We start from the raw sequence: 24,495 nt of genomic DNA on the forward strand, positions 1-24,495 counted from the left end.
CCTGAAGATACTTCAGGCAGTTTGCTTACACTTGGATAAAGGAGGAAACTAAATTTATTGTAGTCTAACCAAGTGAGAAAAAACTTCCAACAATAAGTGTAAAGTTATGCACTTTGGCATGATGAGATTTCCAATTATGAATTATATTAGCAGGGTTATGCTACAAGAAACTACAAATAATATGCTACAAATAATAATGGCTATTATTTCAATGTTAGTAAGTGTAAAGTTATGCACTTTGGCATGATGAGATTTCCAATGATGTATTACATAAGCAGGGTTATGCTACAAGAAACTGATGAGGCTGGGGATCTCGATATTATGCTGGATAGGAATTTGAAGTTCAAAGATAACAGAACCAAAATTGCAAATACAACTCATGGATAATTGCGATGCCAAAATGAACTTTGCCATGTAAGATTAAGGAAGTTATTTTTCTTCTTTAAAAGGCCTTGATAAGACTGTACCTCGGCCACTGTATGCAGATTTGGTCTGCTGAATTCCAAGAGCATAAAGATGTGGAAATGGTGCAAAAAAAAGAGTTAAAGATTATATCAGGATTATAGAATATAGTTATGAAAACAGATTGAGTATGTGGATTACAGACTGTGTAACAGGAGAAAGAGGGGGGGGGGTGATATGAGAGAGGTCTTAATGGATGTTATAAGATATTGCTGATTAAATGTTTCGTTATATGGTGGAAGGAGGAGAAAGAGAGAGATGGGAGCATCCATGAAAGTTGTTTGTTTACAGTTAAGAAAGGGGTGAGAGCTAAACTTTTCTTTCAGAGAGCAGTGAGTGAGTGGAACAGTTTGCCTTTTGAAGTGGCAAGTGCATCTAGTGTGAATGAGTTTAAGAGAAGATATGACAGCTGGTTTGGGTGATATATAGCCTTCCTCGATGAGTCCTTGACTCACTTGACTTCTCGGATGATAATATTAATATGTTGATGATATCTGATCACTGGAGCTAGGATCCAAGAAACAGTTTGCTGAATTTACTTCCTACTTAGAATATGTATTCTAGAAACAGTTTCCAATTCAAAATAGAAGACAACAGAATTGTATTTTTGAACATATTAATCTCCAGCAGCCAAAACAAACACATGTTCAGTATACAGAAACCAAATGAACACAGAAAGATACCTACATGCCACAGTATCAGCACAGGAATATGGCTAGATCATTTCCTTCATGGCCACATAAAAAATTTAACATAAAGTTTTATGTTAAATGTTTATTTACTCAACATCTCAGTGTTCATATGAAGATTGTCATCTGGATCACATGTACAAACATGAAGAAACAAGCTACGTTACAATATACACCAGCATATTAAAATATTCCTAATTTGGACAATTATTTGATCCCCTCTATGAAACAAAAAAAAGCAGCATTCCACATGTGTGGTGATACATGCCCTCTTATTGTTAGGTATCACATAATGTGGGTTATCATGTATATACTATTTAGTGCCTAGAGTACTGGATTTGGGAACTGCTAGAGACTTGGAGGCAGGGCCGGCGGAAGCGGGCATGCGGGCACAGCTATGAAGGGGGCGCTGCCGCTGGGGCACCGTTCATAAGTTCATTTTTAAGAAACAAAATTTTTATCATGAAAACAAAAAATTCTTAGAATGATCAATATTAAAATAAATAAGGTCAGATACATCAAATAAAAATTTTAAAAAATTGTATATTGCTGCCTCTTTGATCAGCCGACTGTTTACAATTTTGCAGCGAGACGAGAGCAGGCTAAATGCTTGCGTGCTCTCGCTGCAAAATGTTGTGTCCACTGCAGTCCATCTAAAATGAAATGGTGAACAGTTTTTATGTGCAGAAACGAATTTTTGTACAAAACATTTGTTCCTGATGTAAGTAAAACAGAACAAATTACCATTATTATTCACTTTGTTTCCTGTGACAATGGAATTGTCAAGATCAGGGAAAGCTTTTTAGGATTTGCAGATATATCAGATTCCACAGGACGTGGTTTATGTGCAACAATAATGGAACAACTGGAAAAATGGAACATTCCCATTGAAGACATGCGAGGTCAAGGGTTATGACAATGGGGCAAATTTGAAAGGGAAAAAATATGGGCTCCAAAATTTGCTTTTGAACAAAAATCCTCGAGCTTTTTACATGCTATGTGCTGCTCATATTCTAAATTTAATCATTAACGATGCAGCCAAAGTGAATGCAGATACAATTAGTTTCTTTGCTATTATTCAAGAAATATACAATTTCTTGAATAATAGCAAATTCAGATATGCGATGGGACAGTAAAATTAATGCAATCCGTCCTCTACGATATCAGTTACGAGAAATTTACGATGCACTTTTTGAAATTTTAATAAAGAAACCCAGCATGAAGCACAAACATTATGTGCTAAAATAAAAGACCAAATTTATTTGCTCTCTTATAACTGGGCGTGATTTACTTAACAGAATAAACCCTGTGAGTAAAATGCTTCAAGACAAAAATATGAACATTACACTTGCTTTAGAATCTATTGAAAACTTAAAAATAATCTTACAAGAGTATCGATCAGATACAAATTTTAAAGAAGTTCTAAAACGGCAAAAGAACTGAGTGAAGAGGTGGACGGAGAACAAGAATTTAAAACTGGTACGGAAGTCCGACAACGAGAGAAGACACGACAACTTGACCACGAGCATCATGACGAAACGCCACACTTGCCAGAAGATAAATTTAGAGCAAATGTGTTTTATATACTTCTAGACGTTGCAATGTGTTCGTTAATAGAACGTTTTGAACAACTAAAAACATATTATGATAATTTCAATTTCTTGTATAGATTACTACAAATTAATAACGAAGATTTATGAAAAAATTGTGACGATTTAGAGATTCTCTTGAAGGACAGTGACAATAAGACATAAATGCAATAGAACTATATGACGAGTTATGTGCTTCCCGGGATATTTTTCGGAAGGATAATTTAAATATTCAAAACCCTTTCGATAATCTTAATTTTATTGTGTCCAATAATTTATCTTTCCCTAACTTTTCAATTGCTTTAAGAATACTATTAACCTTACCTGTTAGTGTAGCGAGTGGTGAACGTTCCTTTTCCAAGTTGAAATTGATTAAAAATAGGTTTTAATTTAAAACCTACTTAAGAACAAGTATGTCGCAAAAAAAAAGCTTGTTAGTTTGGCGTTAATGGCTATTGAAAATTATATATGTGCGGAATTAGACGTTAAGACCATTATTTCTAATTTTGTGAATATGAAATCAAAAATCCTAAAATTTTAATTTAAAAAATTTCAAGTATATTTATGTAATTTAATTTATTTTCTGTTATTCTGTAAAGATGTTATTTTTTGAATACTTATATTAAATGTTCTAATTATTTCTGAATTCTTTTCTTATTTTCTCATCTATCTTGAGTTTCTTTTATTTTCCTACAAGATAGTTCCACTTATAAAAATTATTAAAAAATTTTACAAGTTACTAAGAATTTAGTAACTTGTAAAATGCAAGAATTTTTTAAACTTTAGTTCAAATAAATTTTAACTTTAATTAAAATTCATTTTAATTTTGTTAGCAATTCAGGTCGGTGAGAAGGCTATAATCCCTGTATCATTATATTCACCGATTAAAGTAAAGTGGCTTTATCAAAATTTGCTTTAACTTTTGAGAATTTTTTGAATATTCGGGTTTTTAACAATTATCCTGTGTAGTCAACACCCCCGGTTCATTACATTTAGCGAACCAATGTGTGGTTGTTCTGTCAAAATTTATTTAAGAAATTTCAAATAATTTAAATTTTTATTATCGTAAAAGAACCACACATGTCCTGATCGTTACAGGGGGAGCTTAGATAGACATTGCATGTGGGCAGCAAAGACCCTAGCGCTGGCTCTGCTTGGAGGTCTCAGTGATTTATTTATTTCAACAAAGTATCTACCATTTTGCAATCACCAAAGCTTCACATAAATCTGGTTTGGTTTTCCAGAGAGAAACATAATGCTATTTTGCAACAAACCAAAATGTCTTACGTCTCGTATATATTAGACATCCAGAAGTTCAAAGAAGTGACGGTAACGACTTATTCATACAATGCAATCACAACCAAGAGTCTGTACTTGCCTACCCATGATCTGCTCTCACAAAACACTTTAAATTAACATGATGGGATATAAAAGGAAAATATCAGCCAGATCAACACTGATGCTCACATTAGACATAATATATATGAAGTCTCTAAATATAGCATTTTACCAGAAGCTTTTAAGGATATTCTTCATTTAATCTTTTATCTTGAGGAAGTGGGCTATAGAGCCTGCAAAATACTCAGTATGATAAATTAATACAGTATCATAGATATACGAGGGTTGTTTGAAAAGTTTGGTAAATTTCCAATACACAGCAACACAGTTCGTTCGTTCATACCAATGCCGGCACGTATCATTTTTTTCATGACGCCTGGCAAAATTTTAGTCACGTGCGAAGCATAGTTCTCATTATTTGGCAAGCATTTAAAATGACTGTGTTCGCATTTTTCATAAAAAGTTTCATACAGTGTTTCGTACAGTGATAAAACACTTTTATTTGAAGAAGTGGATGGCCATGCAGATCAAAGCCGAGTTACATGCAGTTAATGGGGATTCTGCACCAGCATTAAAAACTATTTATTTTTGGATAAATGAGTTTAAACGTGATCGTAAGTCCATCGAAGATAAAGTGTGCTCCAGAACATCCGACTTAGGTTACTACAAAGGAAATGATTGACAAAATCCATGGTATCGTTATGGAAGACCATCGAGTGAAAGTGCATGAAATTGCTGAGATTGTATGCATCTCAATTGAACAGGTGTATAATATCTTGCACGAAAAATTGCACTTGAAAAAGCTGTGTGTGCGATGGATGTAGCAATTGTTGACTGTCAATCAAAAACGCATGCGAAAAGATATTTCAACGCAGTGTTTGGTGGTGGTTAATCGCAATTTGCAGGAATTTTTTGCGTCAATTCGTGACTGTAGATGAAACTTGGATCCACCACTACACACCTGAGTCCAAGAAGTGTAGTCAAAGTGGACAATGCCTGGTGAAAGAGCACCGAAAAAAGCGAAGACCGTTTTGTCAGCTGAGAAGGTGATGGCTGTTTTTTAGAATTCCCAAGGAATTATCATGACAGACTATTTGGAAAAGGGTAAGACAATAACAGGAAATCTATTATGTGTCATTGTTGGACCGTTTAAAAGAAGAACTGAAGAAAAAGTGCTCTTTCATTAAGATAATGCACTGTCCTGCACATCAGCCATTGCAATGGCGAAACTGCACAAATTGAGGTTCGAAATAGTTCCACATCCACTGTATTCTCTGGACTTGGCCCCATGTGACTTCTTGTTCTCAAACTTAAAAAATTTGACTCGGTGGGAAAAAATTTTCTTCAAATGAGGATGTCATCAAGGCTGTCAATGATTATTTTGCACAATTTGACAAATTCTACTTTTTAGATGGGTTGAAAATATTGGAAACTCACTGGACCAAATGCATAGACCTTGAAGGAGACTATGTTGAGAAATAAAGGTGATTTTTTCCAAAAAAATGTGTTCAACTTAATGCAAAAAGATATTTCAACGCAGTGTTTGGTGGTGTTTAATCGCAATTTGCAGGATTTTTTGCGTCAATTCTTGACTGTAGATGAAACTTGGATCCACCACTATACACCTGAGTCCAAGCAGTAGTCAAAGTGGACAATGCCTGGTGATTTGTTTTTGAATTTACCCGAAATTCTAGCAGTATTGTAATAGCAGTAGCAACAATATCATTAATTATTAATGTCAGTCATGTAAAGTGCATCTAAATTTCACCCACCCTCCTGCTTTCTTGCAAACATATTTGATTCACTTCTTTGCAATAGATGTTTTTACAGTTAGCAAAAAACAAATTCAATTAGGAAGAAAGAAAGAAATATAGTATTTCAAGACAATAATTTCAGGTAAATCAGAAGAAAACTATTAAAATTATTCTGCCTTCACAAAATGGGTTCCAAAGGTTCCAAAAGTTTATATGAAGTGACTGCCACCCACAAACAGTTGTAAATCTATAGTACATTACACTAAGGATTTTTTCTTAATTTTATATATTTTTCTTGCATTTTTTAAATTTATTTTAAAAATAGACAAAATTTGTTTATTTTAAATAGACAAAATCTGGAAACCTGCTATAGAGACCAAACAGTAAATTTTTCAGACAACTTCAGACCTCCAAGTAAGCAGGGAAGTGGTCCTCCACCTAAAGCCGGTTGGAAAGCAGATTAACCACTTGATCAACCAGGCTGGCAATTTAATTTAGATATATTTCAAAAAATTTATTATGCATTTCAAATTGGCATCCTTTTCTGAAGTTATATATTATTATATGACACCTCCAAGGAGTCCAAAGACTCATTGAGGGAGGACATCTACTCTACAACTCTCCATCTCCACCACTCAATCCACCAACTACAACAAATCTCATCATCTACTGCCCAGCGCACCACTAGTATTTTCACAGACAATTGCAAATCCATGCTCATGCTGGGATTTGAACCTGCCGCCTTTTGGCTGGAGATATAAAGGATATAAATACATGAATTGTGTATTGCTGTTCTTCAGGATTCTTATGTCAGAATAAAGATGGTATTTTGTTGGAATGTTTGTTATAAGAATTTGCTACTGTTAAAATAGATAAAGGATTAAGCTAGGGAAGCAAAGCAATGCTAGAAAATTTTACTAGTTAAGAATATTTTTGGATGTTTATACTATCAAGATAATTATGTTTTCATTAGGAAATTTAGGAGAGTATTCATTTTTCAGAGATTGCTTGGATTGGTGCCATGGCATGTAAAACTGCAAGGATTGATAGTGCATGGGAAATGGTAAAGGAGTGTTTGAGGGAGGTAATGGCAAACTGCATACCTAGAGTCAGGAGAGTAAATCAAGTGGGATTTAAATGGATGAATATCATCATTAAGTTGGAGCTGCAAAAAAAGAAACAATTGTGGAGGAAATTTAAGGAGAAAGGTGACCAGCAAGCACATGAACAGTAAGCGGCACAGGCTAGAAAGGTAACTAGTGTGGTAAAAAAGGCAAAAGCAGAGTATGAAAGGAAGTTAGCAATGCAGGCTAAAGATAATCTGAAACAGTTCTTTCGATATGCTGCAAGTAAAAGAAAGAATGCATATGGCAGAATAATTTTAATGAATGCTGATGGTAGGGAGGTAACTCAATCAGTTGAAATAGTAGAGCTAAAGCAAACACTTTGCAAGAGTACATCATCCAGGTGATGATATTGCAGGAACAAGAAAGCCAAAGGCTTATATGGGAACTGAGGTAAATGAAATGGAGGTGCATAGCAAATTACAGAACCTTAATGTGAATACAGCTTTGGGATTGGATGGTATACCAGCTCGAGTTTTACGAGGTGGTGAGGGAATTGTCAGTGCCCTTGATCATATCGTTTAATCTAAGTCTCAGCTCTGGGTTAGTCACAAGTGGTGGAAGGAGGGGAAAATAGTTACAATGCATAAAGGAGGCTCCAAGACAGTAGAAAATTGTAGAAAATTACTGACCGATCAACATATCAGGAGATGTCGAAGTATGGGAGAAATTGGGTGAAGAGCAAAATATAGGAATGGGTAGATGGAAATGGGATACTGTATGGGGAAAAGCATGGTTATGCCTTAGTAACTTGCTCACATTTTATAATACAGTGATAGCTGAATTGGATAAGGTTAACGGGTTTACAGTGACTGCTGGACTTTGAAAAGGCCTTTGGCAGGATACCACATGGAATTCTAATCAGTAAACTGTAGCACATGAGGATGGATATAGGGTTGTGAGCAGGGGCACGCCAGTAGTGTCCGGTGCCTGTGTACAAAACTTAGTTGGCACCCCTATCTCCCCCTTCCAATAAAAAAATCACTTTAAAAACGTTTTTTTTTTTTAAATATTTCCTCCTCTTTGGCACCTTTACTATCCTGGCGCCTGTGTACATCGCACACATGGTCAGCGTGCTCTGAGTTGTGGAGTAGAGTCCAAATGAAGACCTGTGACTAGTGGCATGCTTCAGGGTTCTGTTCTAGAACTGCTACTGTTTAATTTGTACATTAATAATATAGGAAAGGATCTGAGAAGTACTGTTCGGTTATTTTCCGATGATGCAAAGTTGGATAGAGCAATAGTTAATACAGATGATGTTAAAATTTTGCAGGATGATTTGGGTAGAATTGATGTCAGTTTAATGTGGCAAAGTGTAAGGTTATGCATTCTGGGGTGAAAAGATTATCAGCTGTATACCACATTGGTAGAACTGTACTCCAGGACGAAGTCAGAGACTGAGTATAGAAACGAGTGTTAGTGGATAGGGAGTTAAAGTTCAGGGGGGCACATGGCAAAAGTGGCAAAAGCAGCTCATCAGATCACTTGGTTATTGAAGAATACTTTGACGATCAGAGACAAGCAGGTTATTGTTCCTCTTTATCGAGCCTTGATAAGACCCCCATCTTGACTACTGCACATAGATCTGGGCACCAGGGTTTCTTGGTGATGAGTAGGAGGTGGAGAGGATCCAGAGGCAAGTGACCAAGATGGTAGCAGGTCTAGGGAATGAACCTTACTAGAACAGATTGAAGATTTATGTTACAGAATCTGGTTGATAGGTGGAAAAGAGGTGATATGATTGAGACATACAAATCTGAGGGGTTTTTACAAGATTAATTCAGAGGAAATTTTTCAGAACAGGAGTGGTGGTGGTGGGAGAACCTAGCGGTCATCCATGGAAACTGAGTAAGAGTGCAGTTAGCAAGGGTATTAGAACTATAATAGTTTTTTTGCTTGGAGAGTAATGAATGAGTGGAATAGGTTGCCAGAATCTGTTGTGGGTACCAGGGCCACACCAACCCGAGCGTGCAAAGGGTGCACCACACCCAGGCGGCAACATTGATATTTTATGGATATTATTTCTGGGAAAACTCCCATGTTACTCATCTTAACAAACTATTATATTTACAGCTATTTTGCCTGCTTCTGTTTAGGAGTGCCCCTGTTTAAATGTCATTGGCTTTTTTACTCACGGATTCTTAGGGCATTGTAGATGTATATTTACCAATAAATATATGTAGCATAAAGGAAGAGAAATTTACACATACCTTTTTTCTGGGTGTTGTGGCTTTTCTTCTTTCTGTGATGTCCAAACTACTGTGTGTGGGGTGGGGGGGGGTAGGCAATGTGGGAGAATTAAATAGAAATGGAAAAACCCGGGTTTTTTGATATATATTATATACATGATATATATGATATGATGTATGATATATACATAATATATATATTGCCTAACCCCCCCCCACACACACACACAGTAGTTTGGACATCGCATCCCGTGCTCTCATAAAACAAGCCATAAACAACAGATTTAAAAAGAAGCAACAAGCATATTCATACATTCACAAAACAAAAAACCAACTGAAAACGCTACTGACCCCAAACAAATGGGCAGTCTTTTGGGATATTACCCAATCTCACATCAACGACTACATGCTATTATTAGAAGCTCGACACGCAAAGAAATGGTATGCACTAACAAACACCCAATACAACAATCACGCTGCTTCCAACCCTTCGGATATTACTGTCTTAAAACCCACAAAAAACAATTCCATCATCAATCTATCGCACCACAACCCCACACCCGACGAAATCGCCATCCTGAGCAAAGGACTAAACTTTAGCGTATCCCCAAAATACATACAAAACAGAGACATCATTACCAAAATTCAAGCAAAATTAGAGTATGACCCTAACAAAGAAACAATATTCCACAAAATTAACAACATCATAAACAGTAAAATAATAATAAAACCAAACATCACCCCCAACTCACAAAAAAGCCCTATTATCCCTAAAAAGGAATGCGAACATCATTATCAATAAAGCTGACAAAGGGGATACAGTAGTCATCACAAACTAAACCGATTACCATAACAAAATAACAGCTATCTTAACCGACCAACACACTTACCAAAAAATCCAAATTGACCCCACCCTGACCTCATTAAACAAATCAACAGTACCCTACACACCCTAAGAAATGAAAACAAAATAGACAAAACCACAATGAAAAACACAACCTCCCGCACCACACACACCCCTTGTATGTTCGGACAAATAAAAACCCCAAAGATGGGTACCCGATGAGGCCAACAGTCTCCTACAAAAATACCACCACAGCACCTTTATCAAAATTCGTTGCGAAACTTCTCAAACCATTAATTTCAACTTCTAACTTGATGATAAAAAACACCGATGACCTTTTCAAAAAAATAAAAAAACTAACCCTATCCCAGGAAGACGTCCTCACTTCATTGGATGCAGCCTCTTTATACACCAACGTGGACGTCCCCAGAACTTTAGACATCGTACACACACTACTCACAGAAGACCACACCCTACACTCTCGTACTAAACTAACGCCCAATGACATTATTAACTTAATAAAACTAATAATCTTGGCAAACTTCTTCAAGTTCAACAACAACATGTACATTCAAATCTTTGGACTCCTAATGGGCCAAAACATCAGCAGACAACTAGCTGAATTATTCCTTCCTAGCACACATAGAATCACTCCTACTTCCCCTCCCCCCCCCAGCATCACCTTTTATGGCAGATACTTGGACGATATTGTGTGCATTGGAAATCCTACACACATCACCACCTTAAAAGTGTCCCTAAACAGTTACAGCAACAGACTAAAATTCACCATAGAAACCAAAGAGAACAAATCCATCAATTTCTTAAACTTGACATTAATCAGAACATACAACAAAATAGCCACGAAAGTATACCACAAATCCTCGCATATCGGAAACTACCTCCATTTCCACTCATACCATCCATATTCTGTTAAAAAATTGGTCATCTTATCACAATTCATAAATGCATACAAATTTTCAACCAATCAGAGTAATCTAAACACAGAAATAAAAAAACTAACACAGATCTTCAAAAATCGCGACTATCCTACACAACTAATAAATTACTCAAACAAGATGGCCAAAAACCGCCAAAACAATCCAAGTACCATAACAAACTTCCCAACACAAAAAATTATCAAACTACCATACACCCAAAACACATACAAATATAAACCTATAAATACATCTTCAAACATACTGACTACAAACTGGTATTCACCACAAACCAAAAATTGTCAAATCTCCTAAAACCCACTAAATCTCACACACAAAAAGAAATATTTGAACACCACAACGTAGTGTATAAATTTCCCTGCCAAAAAGACTGTGATATCACCTACACAGGTTCCACCATCAGGTCTTTATGGGCAACCCTACAAGAACACTTCCGCAATTGTAATATCCCTATTTCAGAACATTTAAACACTAAAAAACGCAACATCAAAAAGAAAAATCAAATGCAAAACACAGGAAAAACGGAAATACCTTTCACGCCTTGAACAAAAACATACCCCCACTGATCGACAAGGCCATCATAGTAGACAGACAAGACAGTGAAACAATGCTTAGAATATCGGAAACAATAGCCATAAAATGTGACACGAACTCTATCAACATCCACAGGCCCTACATGATCTCCGAGGTTTGGAAGCTTCACAACATAAAATTGAGGTCACAAACACTTCAAAAAGCAGAAGCACCTACCCGACCTGACATAGCATCCACTTCCTCCATGTGTTCAGATGACAACCAAGCATAGTCGAAAAGGACTGCACCCCGTCAATCCCCTTCTCCCCTCTAAAAATCTGTTGCTGTTTTTCAACCCCTTCGCCTTTTCCCACCCTATATAAATATAAAAAAACACTCCGCCCATCCCTAATAATATAATATATATGTATATATATATTATTCAAAAACCCATTTTTTTTCCATTTCTATTTAATTCTCTCACATTGCATAGTTCCCCCCCCCCCCACACACACACAGTAGTTTGGACATTGCAAAAAGAAGAAAAGCCACAACACCCAGAAAAAGGTATGTGTAAATTTCTCTTCCTTTATGCTACACATATTTATTGGTAAACATATATCTACAATGCCCTAAGAATCCTTGAGTAAAAAAGCCAATGACATTGATATTTTATTTATTGTAGTAAATGCTACATGCAATTTCTTTTAGTTATTTTTTTTAAGGGGCGGCTGATAAAAGTTTGCGCCCAGGCGGCAAATACTCTTGGAGCGCTCCTGGTGGATACCATGACTGTGAATGAATTCAAGCAAAGTATGATAAATACTGTGCAAACGTTGGATAATTCTTGACATGATGTTTAGGGCCTTCCTCGAAGAGTCTAAGGACTTCTTTCAGTTGCCCTTCATAATGAAGAATTTATGGGGAACTTATACGGAATAATTACTTTACTTAACATTAGGAAAGTAACATTCAACATTTATGACCTCTGTATTGAGGTCATAAACAGGAAAAATACATAGATACAAGCTACATGACACTGCACTATACAAAAGTAAGATGAATTTAAATGCTTGTTAATCATTTAACCTAGCCTGACCTGTTGAGGAAAAAATAAAATAAAACAAATAATTAAAAAAATTAAAAAATAATTTACTAAAATAAAGAGCAAAAAGGTCTGAATTTGGCGATGCAGAAATTATGAAAATCAAGTGGATATTAGATCCAGCATTATTGCTGGATGACTATGCTGGATGATTTCTATGAAACTATTTCATAGTTTCATAGAAACTATGAAAGTTTCATTAAAAAAAAAAATTTAACTAAAAATATAAAAATAACATAACAGAACTACATTAAACATTTTTATTTTTGTTCAGGTTTGGATAATGTTTCAGCATTTCACAAGCTTCTTTGAATTTTCTTTCAAACCAGGGTTTGGTGCTGTGTAGGGACTTGGTGCCTTTCCAGTCAATTCTATGGCATGTTTGGAGTGCATGGTCTGATAGGCCTGTTTTTACCATAGTGTAGATATTTAATGTGTAGTTTGTGTTCATCTTTTCTGATTGGGATGGTGCATCCTGTTTCCCCTATGTAAGGTAGGTTACAGATACATTGAATTTTGTAAACTCCTGGGTGGGCCAGATATGGAAGAGAATCTTTGGAAGAGCTAAGTAAATTTCTTAATTTTGCTGGGGTTTGAAGGTAGTCAATGTTGTATTTCAGTAAAACTCTTTGATTCCGATCTTTGAGTTCCTTATTCGGTTTTAAAACAATGTGGGATTTGATATATCCTTAATTTAAATAGTGTTCTATCTATTTTTTTTCTGAAGTGCCCCTAATGTAGAGTATGGCTATAGCATTCTTGTAATCTTTTTTGTTTTAAGTGGCATTTTTATGGAGGAGCTTGTGAGCTGTTTTTTTATTGTAGCCATTTTTTATAAATGTTTGGTTAATGATTTCAAATTCTTGGTTCAGAGCTTGTTCATTGGAGCAAATTGTTAGGGCTCTGTGTTTGAGGGTGCTGATGACTACTAGTTTTTGTTTTGAATGGTGGTAAATAATTTTTATATATAATATAAATATTTTTAATATGTATTGGCCTGTGTGTGTGTGGGTTTTGGGTAGACTGTGAAGGAGAGACAGCATGAGAGAAGAAGGATGTGTGATGAGTGTGTGTCTAGAAAAGGAAGAGAGTTGTTGTTTTTAAATTTGAGGGTGAATTGGATACATTTGTTCAGGTGGCTTAGGAATGTATTTAATGTTTTGTGGCCGTGGGGCCAAATAGCAAAAATATCAACAACAAATCTGAGTCAGACTTAGGCTGGCCGAATCTAGAGCACGTTGCTCTAAGTCTTCCATATAAAAGTTAGCTATTGGGGGGAAGTGGTGAGCCCATGGCAACACCTTCTTTTTGTAGGTAAAAATTATTTTGCCACATGAAGTACCTGGAGTGGAGTACGTGGGCAAAGAAAGAGGGTGGCGATGTCAGGTGGAAATATGTTCTATATGAGAAAAATAGTATCATTGATTGGGACATTAGTGAAAAGGGCAGTTATGTCGAAGCTGACTAATAAATCTTCGTCATTAAGTGTGTTTCTAATTTTGTTTATGAAGTGTTGTGTATTTTCTTGAAAGACAATTCAAAGAAGCTTGTGAAATGCTGAAATATTATCCAAACCTGAACAAAAATGATGGATAATCATTCCAAGAATGTGGAGAACCCATCTGCAATCCATATAGCTACAAGAACAAGCCCAAACAGAAGAAAATCTTGGGCACCATAGGTGCGTAGTCCCCGTAGTAATTATATACAAAGTACCACACGATGTGACAACGTAAAAAATTTAAGGAACTATTTTATTATGCAGCGTAAGCCTATAGTACGTAAGCCTATAGTATAAGCCTATAGTACGATAAACTGTTGTGTTCCTTTTTCGTTAATTACTTTGTTAATTATGCTCTGTACATTATGTTCAGCCTATTGTGTCACGTGGTACTGTCTAAGTGCAAAGGAATTCCCTCGGGGGGGTTGAGCCAAAATCCAAATGCAACAAAGCTTCTGAGGGTCTTCTGCTCTTAAGGTCCTAAGACATTTATTTCTTAACGCTGTGCCACTTAGGACAATTAGTTTAAAAGAGGAAATCTTAAACAAGAAGAGGATACTCAGATATACCTCAATGACTAACAACTTTGCAATCACGACCATAAATTCACTACGTAAATCTCCCGCCTAGGTTCGTATATTTAATAAGTGGTGCATCGGATAGTGCATACAGACAACTGAATTAAAAGAAGCAAAAGGTTTATTCAACATACTAACATTTATACAGTGCATGGAAATTTGGTAAAATTCAATTCAATACTTCAAAATATTGTGCAAATATTATCAGCAAATGTGAGCATTAAATCATGTAACTCATATAGGGTTGACAACTTTGCTGCTCCAAACTATATCACACATAAATTCTTCAAATTCCTCTCTAATAAAATCTAGTTAACATGAATTAGCTCCTTATAGACACACATACTTAGTATAACACTCTTAAATTTACACTCATTTCCTTTCACAGTTTATAACATGCTACAGTCCTATTCTATCTCTGTTTAAGTCCTCAGATCTTGAATTACATATCATTCATTCACATTAATTAACACGAAAATTTCACGATACCATTTTACAGTGGGTTCCTACGCTTGTTCCTTTCTTTACTCTCTGGATCCTCGAAATGATTTCTTCTTGCTAGGGAAAGTATCTGGAATTTCTCGATCATGTATAGGCCTACTCGTTTCCTGTAGGTCATGCCTTTTTTTTCTAGGGAGATACTTGGGCTAAAGTAATTCCTTCAACGTGAAGCATTCTACATAGACTCTGAGTTTTTTCACAGACTACCTTGTCTTTTCCAGAATAATGTTATTCTCCTCTGGTTCATGATACATAACCTTTCCTATAGATACGTGCCGCTTTCCGTTCTCTTCTGCTCGTGAATCGGGGCAGAGATTCCCTCTCCCATTCTGGAACCATACCTCCATCCACACACCGAAGAAAAGAACTAAAATCACATCACCCTATCGGCACCTTCCATAACCTTCTCCCCCACCCCCTCGATGCATAGACAGTGCTCAACGTGGTGTCTTTTGGTGGCGGTTTTCTTCCTTTTTTGCTTATTCATCGTGTGCCATGTGCACACAATATGCTTGCAGCAACTTCTTTTAATCCTGTGCTTTGGCCATCTCTAACAAAATGATGTGAGTCATTTAGCTATGCTTTGTCTATCTAAATTTTAGGAATTTTATACTATTTCAATTATACATTAACGTTCTTTTCCTAGAAAATTCACAGCCAAATTCAACTAGCTCAAGTATCCTATTTATATAATGAGATAACAACCTTTTCTTATACATTTTCACAATTATCTTCTCTTTGTTTAAAATATCCTAATTTTGTTCACATATATAATTTACACACTTTGATGCAAGCAATTTTCCTTTATAGGGTCATTGCTTGTTAAATATGAAAGAATAAATTCTCTTAAGAACTTTATTAATCACAATTTAACAAAACCTCAGTACTCTCAAAAGTGATGGAGGTCATCAACAACCAGCTTCTTCACTACCTAGAGACTCATCAATTAATAATCATCACCACCAATATTGATTCCACCATTCTACAGAGGACTCCTCACTAACTTTACCGATCTTTGGATAGTGACTATGAAAAAATTTGAAGCTCGTGTGGTCTCTCTTGATATTTCTAAGGCATTTGATCGTGTTTAGCATCTAGGCCTTCTCAAAAATCTACCATCTGCTACACCTGTTCACACTTTCTGACCTTTCATATGTGAGGGCAATGTAAAAAAAAAATATACATATATTTTACTACATCCTTTGCCATAGTCATCCAACTATTATAACTATTTACCAGTGTTCTATAGTTTCTTTCTTTTGCCACATAACAGAAATTCCTTGTATTTTCTTTGGACTGATTGGCTAATTCCTTTTTTTTTTTAATTTTTTAATTTTTTTTAACAATACTTTGTCACTTTTCTAGCCTATATTTTATATTTCTTATACATCTGATCATTACCAACTCTTTTATCTCCTTCATAACAACTCGCTCACATCTATCTAGCTTATTCAAATCCTCTTGCAGGGCTACCACATCTGCACTATTACTAATAATCCTTCCCAGCTTCACATCATCTGCAAACAACTGAATATCCCCTTGCACTCCACTGGCAATGTCACTGATATAAAGGTTAAACAATATAGGTCCTAGTACTGAGCACTGCGGGACCCCACTTGTAACCCTCTGCCTCCTTGAAACTGCTCCACCATACACAACTCTCTGATACCTATCAGAGAGCCAATCCTGAATACAGTTGACCAATCTGACATCCATACCCATGTACTGCAACTTAAATATCAGCTTATCTTGTGGCACCCTGTCAAATGCCTTTGCTAAGTCTAAGAAAATTGCAGTATATGCCTTTCCCTCATCTAATGTTCTTGTAACTTTATTATAAAAGGCTAGCATATTGCTAAAACAAGAACGCCCTTTCACAAATCCATGTCGACTCTCACAGATAACATTACCCTCATCTGCCCAATGCTGTATACGGTCCCTCACTACTTTCTCCAAGATCTTAACAACTACTGATGACACACAAACTGGCCTATAATTAGACACTTCCAATCTGCTACCACCCTTATGCAATGACACTATCTTACCTTCCTTCCATTCCCTAGACACCTTTCCTGCAGCCAGAGTTTCATTGATCTGCTAAGTTAAAGGCACTGTCAGTTCCCTAGCACATTCTCTCAAAACTCATGGTGAAATACCATCCAGTCCCAAAGCTTTACTGACATCCAGAGTACTCAGAATCTGAAACACACTCTCCTCCTGTACCTCTAAACCTCGAACCTGCCCTATCCCTCTAGCATTAAAACTGACTCCTCTAGGATGAAATACTCTAATAAAGTGTTCATTGAACAATTCCACTATGTCCTCTGCATCAGTCACTCTATTCCCATTTTTATCCCACAATATCATTCTTCCAGTCATTTCTCCTCTTACTGGCCACATAGCTAAAAAATTCCCTAGGATTTTCTTTGGATCTTAGGGCCAATCTCCTCTCATATTCCAGTTTCGCTTTCCTTACCACACTAGTCACTCTTCTGGCCTGTGTCTTATATTCTTCATGCATCTTCTCTTCACCTATCTCCTTATATCTCTTCCATAGGTCGTCACTTATCATAAGCAGTACCCCACCACCACGCTTTCCCCTCCTATCCTGCCAAAAAATGCTGTACCCAGCGACTTCTATTCCTGTTATTATATCCTCTTCTGTCAACCATGTCTCAGTGATCCCAATAATCTTTGGCCAGGCTGATGCTATCTGTGCCACCAATTCCTCTCCCTTATTCCGGATACTTCTGGCATTAGTATAAAGCATATAAATGCCATTGTTTCTATACCCAGCATTATCCCTTTTAGACTCCACTGGGCTCAGTGTTACCTGATGTCGTCTCCCTTCTCCCAAGTATCCATTCCCACAAGAGAACAGCAATCTCTCCAGATGCCTATGTCCTTCCTCATTCAAATGTAAATGGTTTCTCGCATACAATTCCTCTCTTTCCACAAACACACTCCAAGCATCCACATATACCAGTCCTCTCTTGTCACACATTCTAGCTATTATGTCATTCAATATTGCTGCCCTTCTGCTCAGTTCGTCATTATCATACCTAGGCAACACGCACACTATTTTTCCTCTCTCTGTCTTCTTCTGTACAGCCTGAAGCAAAAATCTCATATCTCTCGCTGCCCGACTTACATTACCACTCAAGTCATTTGTTCCTACCATCACAATCATCTCATCCACCCTTTCACCTCTCTTAATTGCCATAGCTACCCTTTCTATTGTTGCTCCTGGCAAACACTCCTCACACATCCTATCTTGAACACCACGGATCATTGAGTTGCCATACATTATACCTCTTACCATTCCCTCTCTCCTATTGTTTCCATTCTCTCCTCTTCTTTCATTCCCACAGGTCTCTCTCATTCCCTCTCCTCTACTGCTATTCTCTCTTCTAGCATTCCCATACCTCTCTCTCCTACTACTGTTTCCATCCTCTCGTCTTCTAGCATTCCCATACCTCTCTCTCATTCCATCTCTCCTACCGTTTCCATTCTCTCCTCTTCTAGCACTTCCATATCTCTCTCATTCCATCTCTCCTACTGTTTCCATCCTTTCATCTGCTAGCATTCCCATACCTCTCACTCATTCCCTCTCTTTTACTATTTCCTTTCTCTCCTCTTCTAACACTCCCAAAATTCTCTCTCTCCCCTACTCTGATTCACCTTGCATTTATCTCGTTGTTTATTATTTTAACGGTATAATAGAACACAGAAACTAAGTAAATAATTAATTTATTCACTTGATGCTGATATTTCGCTGGTATTATAACCAGCATCTTCAGAGCACAAAAACACTGTTTGTCACAATACGCGAGACTAAAACAACATGGTGTACATTAACAAAATTGTAGCAGCAACACAAAGACTAGTCCTGATTTTGGCGCCCTCTATCTGAAAAAAAAAAAAAAAAAAAAAAAACGCTATCATATATTGCTAGAGTCCTAGAAAAGTGCTAGTTTTTCCTTAATATGACTGTCTCCCAGATCTTCGGCAAGTTAATACAGCCATATTTGTTGAGATTTGGGGTGTGTTTTAGGGCTTCTGTCGCCTATAAGAACAATCTCTCTGATTTATATGGGTTTCTGTGTAGTACTTTTGTGTTTTTCCAGTTGATCCTGTGTGCAGGGGTATCCAGAGCATGGTCTGCTAGGCCCGACTTCCCATCATGATATTTCCGGACGTATCGTTTATGTTCGCTGATGCGGATATTCACAGTTCTTCCTGTTTGACCGTAGTAGGCTTGATTGCATGAGCAGGGTACTTGGTAGACTCCTGGATGTGATAAAGGAGGAATGCTGTCCTTGGGTGAGCGGATGAGGGTGGCTAATTTGCTACATGGTCTGAATGTAGTGCGTAGTTTATGTTTAATGAGAATTCTTGAGATCTTTTCGGATGTGCCTTTAATGTAAGGGATGGTGACTGTTTTGTTGTAGTTCTCTGTGGTGGATGGTGGGAGGGGTTTCTTAGGAGTGTTTAGTATTTTGTTTATTTTTTGTGGATTGTAGCCGTTGGCCAAGAAGGTGTGGCGTAAGTGAGTCAGTTCAGCAGTAAGAGCCTTGTCATTTGAACAGATTGCTCTCGCTCTATGGGTTAGCGTTTTTAAAATGCCATATTGTTGAGAAGGATGATGGTGTGATTGTTTGTGTAAGTATCTGCCTGTATGTGTGGGTTTTCTGAAAACTGAAAATGATAAGGAACCATCTGGGAGACGTGTAATGAGTGTATCCAGGAAGGGCAGACAGTTGTTGGCTTCCGGTTCCATAGTAAAGTGGATTTTTGGGTGTTGGCTATTTAAATGTGCTAGGAATGTTTTCAATGTCTCAGGGCCATGTGGCCAAATGGCAAGCACATCATCAACATAGCGTAGCCAAAGTGTTGGTTTGAAAGTGGCTGTATTGATTGCTTGTTTTTCCAGGTGTTCTATGTAAAAGTTGGCTAGGGGGGGAGAAAGGGGGGAGCCCATGGCTGTCCCATCAATTTGTTTGTATATTTTCCCTTTCCATGTGAAATATCCTGCATGTATTGTGAATTTGAATAGTTCAAATATATCAGGGGGGAAGTGTGACTTCAGTAGATTGAGGGTTTCTATTAGTGGTACATTTGTGAATAGTGAAGTGATGTCAAAGCTTACTATTAAGTCTGAGCTTTTTAGGGTGAGGTGTTGTAAGATGCTTTTTAGGTGTGCTGAATTTTTGATAAAGGAGGGAGAATTGTTAGTGAGAGTGGCTAGTAGCTTTGCTAAATGTCTAGCCAGTTTGTATGTGGGACTATTTATACTGTCCACAATTGGGCGTAGGGGTGTGCCTGGTTTGTGAATTTTTGGTGATCCATAGATCCTCGGTGTTCTAACATGGAAGGGTTTGAGTTTGTTAACTGTGTCTTTGGGCCAGGAAGTGACTTTTTTTAATAATTTTCGTGCCTTATTCTTTTGTGTGTTGGTGGGATTGCGATCTATAATTTTGTATGTTGACTGATCTTGTAATAGTGTGTGCATTTTGTTTTCATATTCAGTTGTGTCCATCACCACGGTTGCATTTCCTTTGTCTGCTTTTGTTATGGTAATCTGGCTGTTGTTGTGTAGCTCTTTTATAGCCATGAATTCCTTATGTGGGATATTACTTTTTGGAGGCTTGGACTTGATTAGGATGTTGGCCACATCTAAACGTATGTTGTTAGCTATTGTTGGAGGCAGGTCGTAAATTCCTCGTTCGATGGACGCCCTTATTTCGGCTTTTGGAACTTGCTTGGGAGTTATGGCAAAGTTGTGCCCTCGACTTAAAGCAGTTGTGGCTTCTTTGCTTAAGGTGAGTGACGATAGATTCACAACGACGAGGTCTTGTTGTAATTGCGGTCGTTGTATGGTGTTCCGTTGTTGTAGATTTTCGAACTTCTTTTGGTGCCGGTTTTTGACTCTGTCGAATTCTTTTTTTGCCGTTGCGTCGGTGATGTTCTCTAAGATCTGCCAAAGTTCCGTATTTAGAATATTATGCAGTGATTCTCGTAATGCGCTGATGGTTGTATTTGCTTGTGCTAATTCCCGGCGAGTGGTGTTAATTTGTTCGCGTAAAAGCGCTACACTCGCTCGTTTATAGATGCGTTGGGCTTTGGCCGAGTGGAACTTGTTTTTGATTTTAAAACAGTTCGGTATTAATTTGCATTTATCTCTTCCATTCTCCTAATCTTATCTTTCATACTTCTGCTCTCATTCACAAGACATTCCACCTCCTCTTTCAGCTCATCTATCTCCCTCTGCAGGTCAGTCACTCTTAATCTAAATTCACTCTCCCAAACAAAACCATCTCCTAAACTTTCACAGTCACTCACACCTTCCACACTATCAACTATTATTTTCTCATTTACATATATATTTTTTTCATTCTCTCCTATCACACTACTTGTCTTCCTACATTCATTCCCCCATTCCTGGAGCAACGTCGGATATTGATATTTCAATATCCGAGATTGATATCTCACACTGACATATCAAACATCACACCACATCTAGACTATTCCACACAAATCTGGCCAAGTGAATAAAATCTTCACTCTCCAATAAATGGGGGCTGTAGGTTCATATCCCATGGAGGTATGGTTGTTTGTGAATATCTCTAATAATAAAAATATCTCTAAGAAGCAGATAATTATCAGCATCCAGTGTTGGATCACCACCCTTTGTATAAGAGGCTTATACAATATAATGTTTGATCTTATAGATTGGTGTATTTGGATTATTTAACACTTAGCCTATCCACAGAATAACATGCTGTAGGATAATGTCTCATGATTGGAAATGACATAAAACCAAGGTGCTAACAAGACTCTCAATGGTGGTTACAAAGGAGAGTCTGAGGAATTGTAAATTGCAAAGTTTGGTAGCTAAAGTGGAGATGAAGTGACATGACAGATATTTAAGTTGGTGAGCTTAAATATCTGTCAACTTAATACAGAAAGGATTATTCAGAGAATGGAGGGAGATAGAAAGAACAAAAGACTGTTCCTGGAAGTTGTAGAAGAATTTAATGAGCAAGGAGTCGATTTTTTACCTCAAGGTGATGAATGAGTGGAATAAATACATTACCAGATAGCAGTTTATTTGTAAAATAATACATGCTAGTACTAATTCTTCTCTAGCAAGAAAAATTGAAACTTAAAAGGATATGAAAATAAACTATAAATATATATATTTACTGATATTTTTACTTCATGGTATGATAACATTTTTGGAATAAGAATAGCAAATTAACTTTATTGTACAAATATATAAAAAATAAGTAAAATGTATACAATAATTGTAATAAAAAAATTATATAGCAAATATTTTAACAGATAACTTACTTGCATATTAGGTCAATGTGTAAATGAATATTACAAATTTCTAAATGTATCATATCATACATCACTTAATAAAGTGGTATGTCGTACCATTGTGTACTGTCCAAAAACGTACTGCCACAGAGTGAAGGATGTTATGACAATGTGAGAATATGAATGAATTTAGGGTACAAATGACATGTTAGTGGGTGAGTAGGAATGAGTACCATCTGCAATGAGTACTTACTTCATGAAGGTCTGTTAATAATAATAATGTTTGATTAAAGCTATTCATATTCTCCTTATGTGATGGTTTTGTCTATAATTCTTGCATATTCCAGTTGTACAGCATTTGACTTAAAAGCAACTCTTCCAGTAGACCATTCACAAAGCACATAGCATAATAGTGAACAATTATGGTGTGATGTCCAGCAGGATTCCAAGTACTTATGATCAATTGAAAATCATGTGAAGCAATCTCCAAATCAAAACACTTCCTCTTAATTTCATTCCCGGTATATAACATTATTCACACAACTGAAGCTTGACTCAAATCCAAATTACTCTTCATTCTATAGAGATTCCTTCCATCTTTTTTCACTGTTCAGTCGTGATGGGTCATGTATCAATGTAAATAGCATTTCATGTTGATTACTACACATACCAACCACTGAATTAGAAACTTATTTAATACCATGTTGAACCTCCTTTAGCCTGAATTACAGCACATATGCAGTTTGGCATAGATTCCATGAGGTGTTGGATTGCATCTCTGCCTGAAACATACCAGGCAGTCCGTTAATTGGCTCAGATTTGATGGAAAGAGGACTTTGTTCCCAGATCTGTTTTTCTAATATGTGTCATGCTCTTTGAACCCCTGCTGAACAATTCTTGCACAATAGACAGTGGCATTGTTATCCATGAAACAACCATCACTTACTAGATCAAAAGTCAACATTGCAGGATGGACTTGATTGGCAACAAGATTCAGATATTTCTTGGAGGGCACCCAACCTTCCGGCAACATCAGGGGACCATTCTATGCCAACAGAACATGTCCCACATCATGACACTATCTCCAGAACCTTGAATTGTGTTTACAAGCCAAGCTGAATTCATTACTTCATGGGGGCTCCTGCCAAATTCTCTGCCTAACATTTGTACAGAACATACAAGCCTTCTCAGACAATGCTGATATTGTTCCCAACAGACTATCTTAGGACCACAGTTACACCTCAAGATATCTCACCTTTTGAGAAACAGTAGGTTCTGCTGTTTTCAAAATCGTGGCTCCAGCCAGAGGCACCCACTGTTTGATAAGCCCTTTATCAAACTCCGAAAGATACTTTGTTTTTCCCATTGTGATCAACACTATTGACAAGCAGCATTCTTAAATAGTTACCAAGAACATGGTGATGCACATGACCAAGTGTTTTGTACATATGCTGCGTAAGTGACAATTATGTACATCTGCATAAAGATTTCTAATTCAGTGGCCAGAAGGTGTATTATATGCAGTTAATATAGACAGTTTTATTTTAAAACCAGTGATGATAAATTGCATCTTTAAATTCTTTCAAATGCAAATTTGAAAATAGTTCTGACATTTATTTTAGGATTGAACAAGAATCATCATTAACTGTTGATAATGGAGTAACAATGACAGGAGTATCTCCTGGAACATTAAACCAGTTAAATATCAACAATGGTTTATATTTAGGTAAGATTTTTTATTGGATTTGTATATGAAGGTCAGCATTTCAAATGAAAGTATTTTAATACTCTTTTAATGAAAACATCTTAAAATGTTTAACAGCTGGAATGGCATAACTAAAAACTTTCCTCTATGAAGAAAACTTGGAAGGAAATTCTAAATGAGAACTTTTGCACTTAATCACTTATAATCAAATGTGTTTAAATTAAATTAATCTGGTAATGTGATATTGATATGCAAATTTATAAACAGGTCTCTGTTGTTTTTTCAAGGTTTGAATTAACATTCATTGTTAACTGTTCATAGTGG

The 24,495-nt window shown here is 36.7% G+C and overlaps 1 protein-coding gene across 1 annotated transcript in view; it reads left to right on the plus strand.

Annotated features, from left to right (window-relative positions):
- The window catches only part of LOC150095419 (pikachurin-like), a 497,499-nt gene that overhangs the window by 455,847 nt on the left and 17,157 nt on the right, over positions 1-24,495 (plus strand). The window contains exon 13 of the mRNA XM_090409767.1: positions 24,089-24,192. Coding sequence (XP_090265893.1) covers positions 24,089-24,192 — 104 coding nt within the window. The remainder of the gene's footprint in view (positions 1-24,088; positions 24,193-24,495) is intronic.

This window comes from Typopeltis vanoorti, chromosome 20 (genome assembly GCF_054136105.1).
Source record: "Typopeltis vanoorti isolate ZY-2024b chromosome 20, IOZ_Tvanoo_1.0, whole genome shotgun sequence".
NCBI lineage: Eukaryota > Metazoa > Arthropoda > Arachnida > Uropygi > Thelyphonidae > Typopeltis > Typopeltis vanoorti.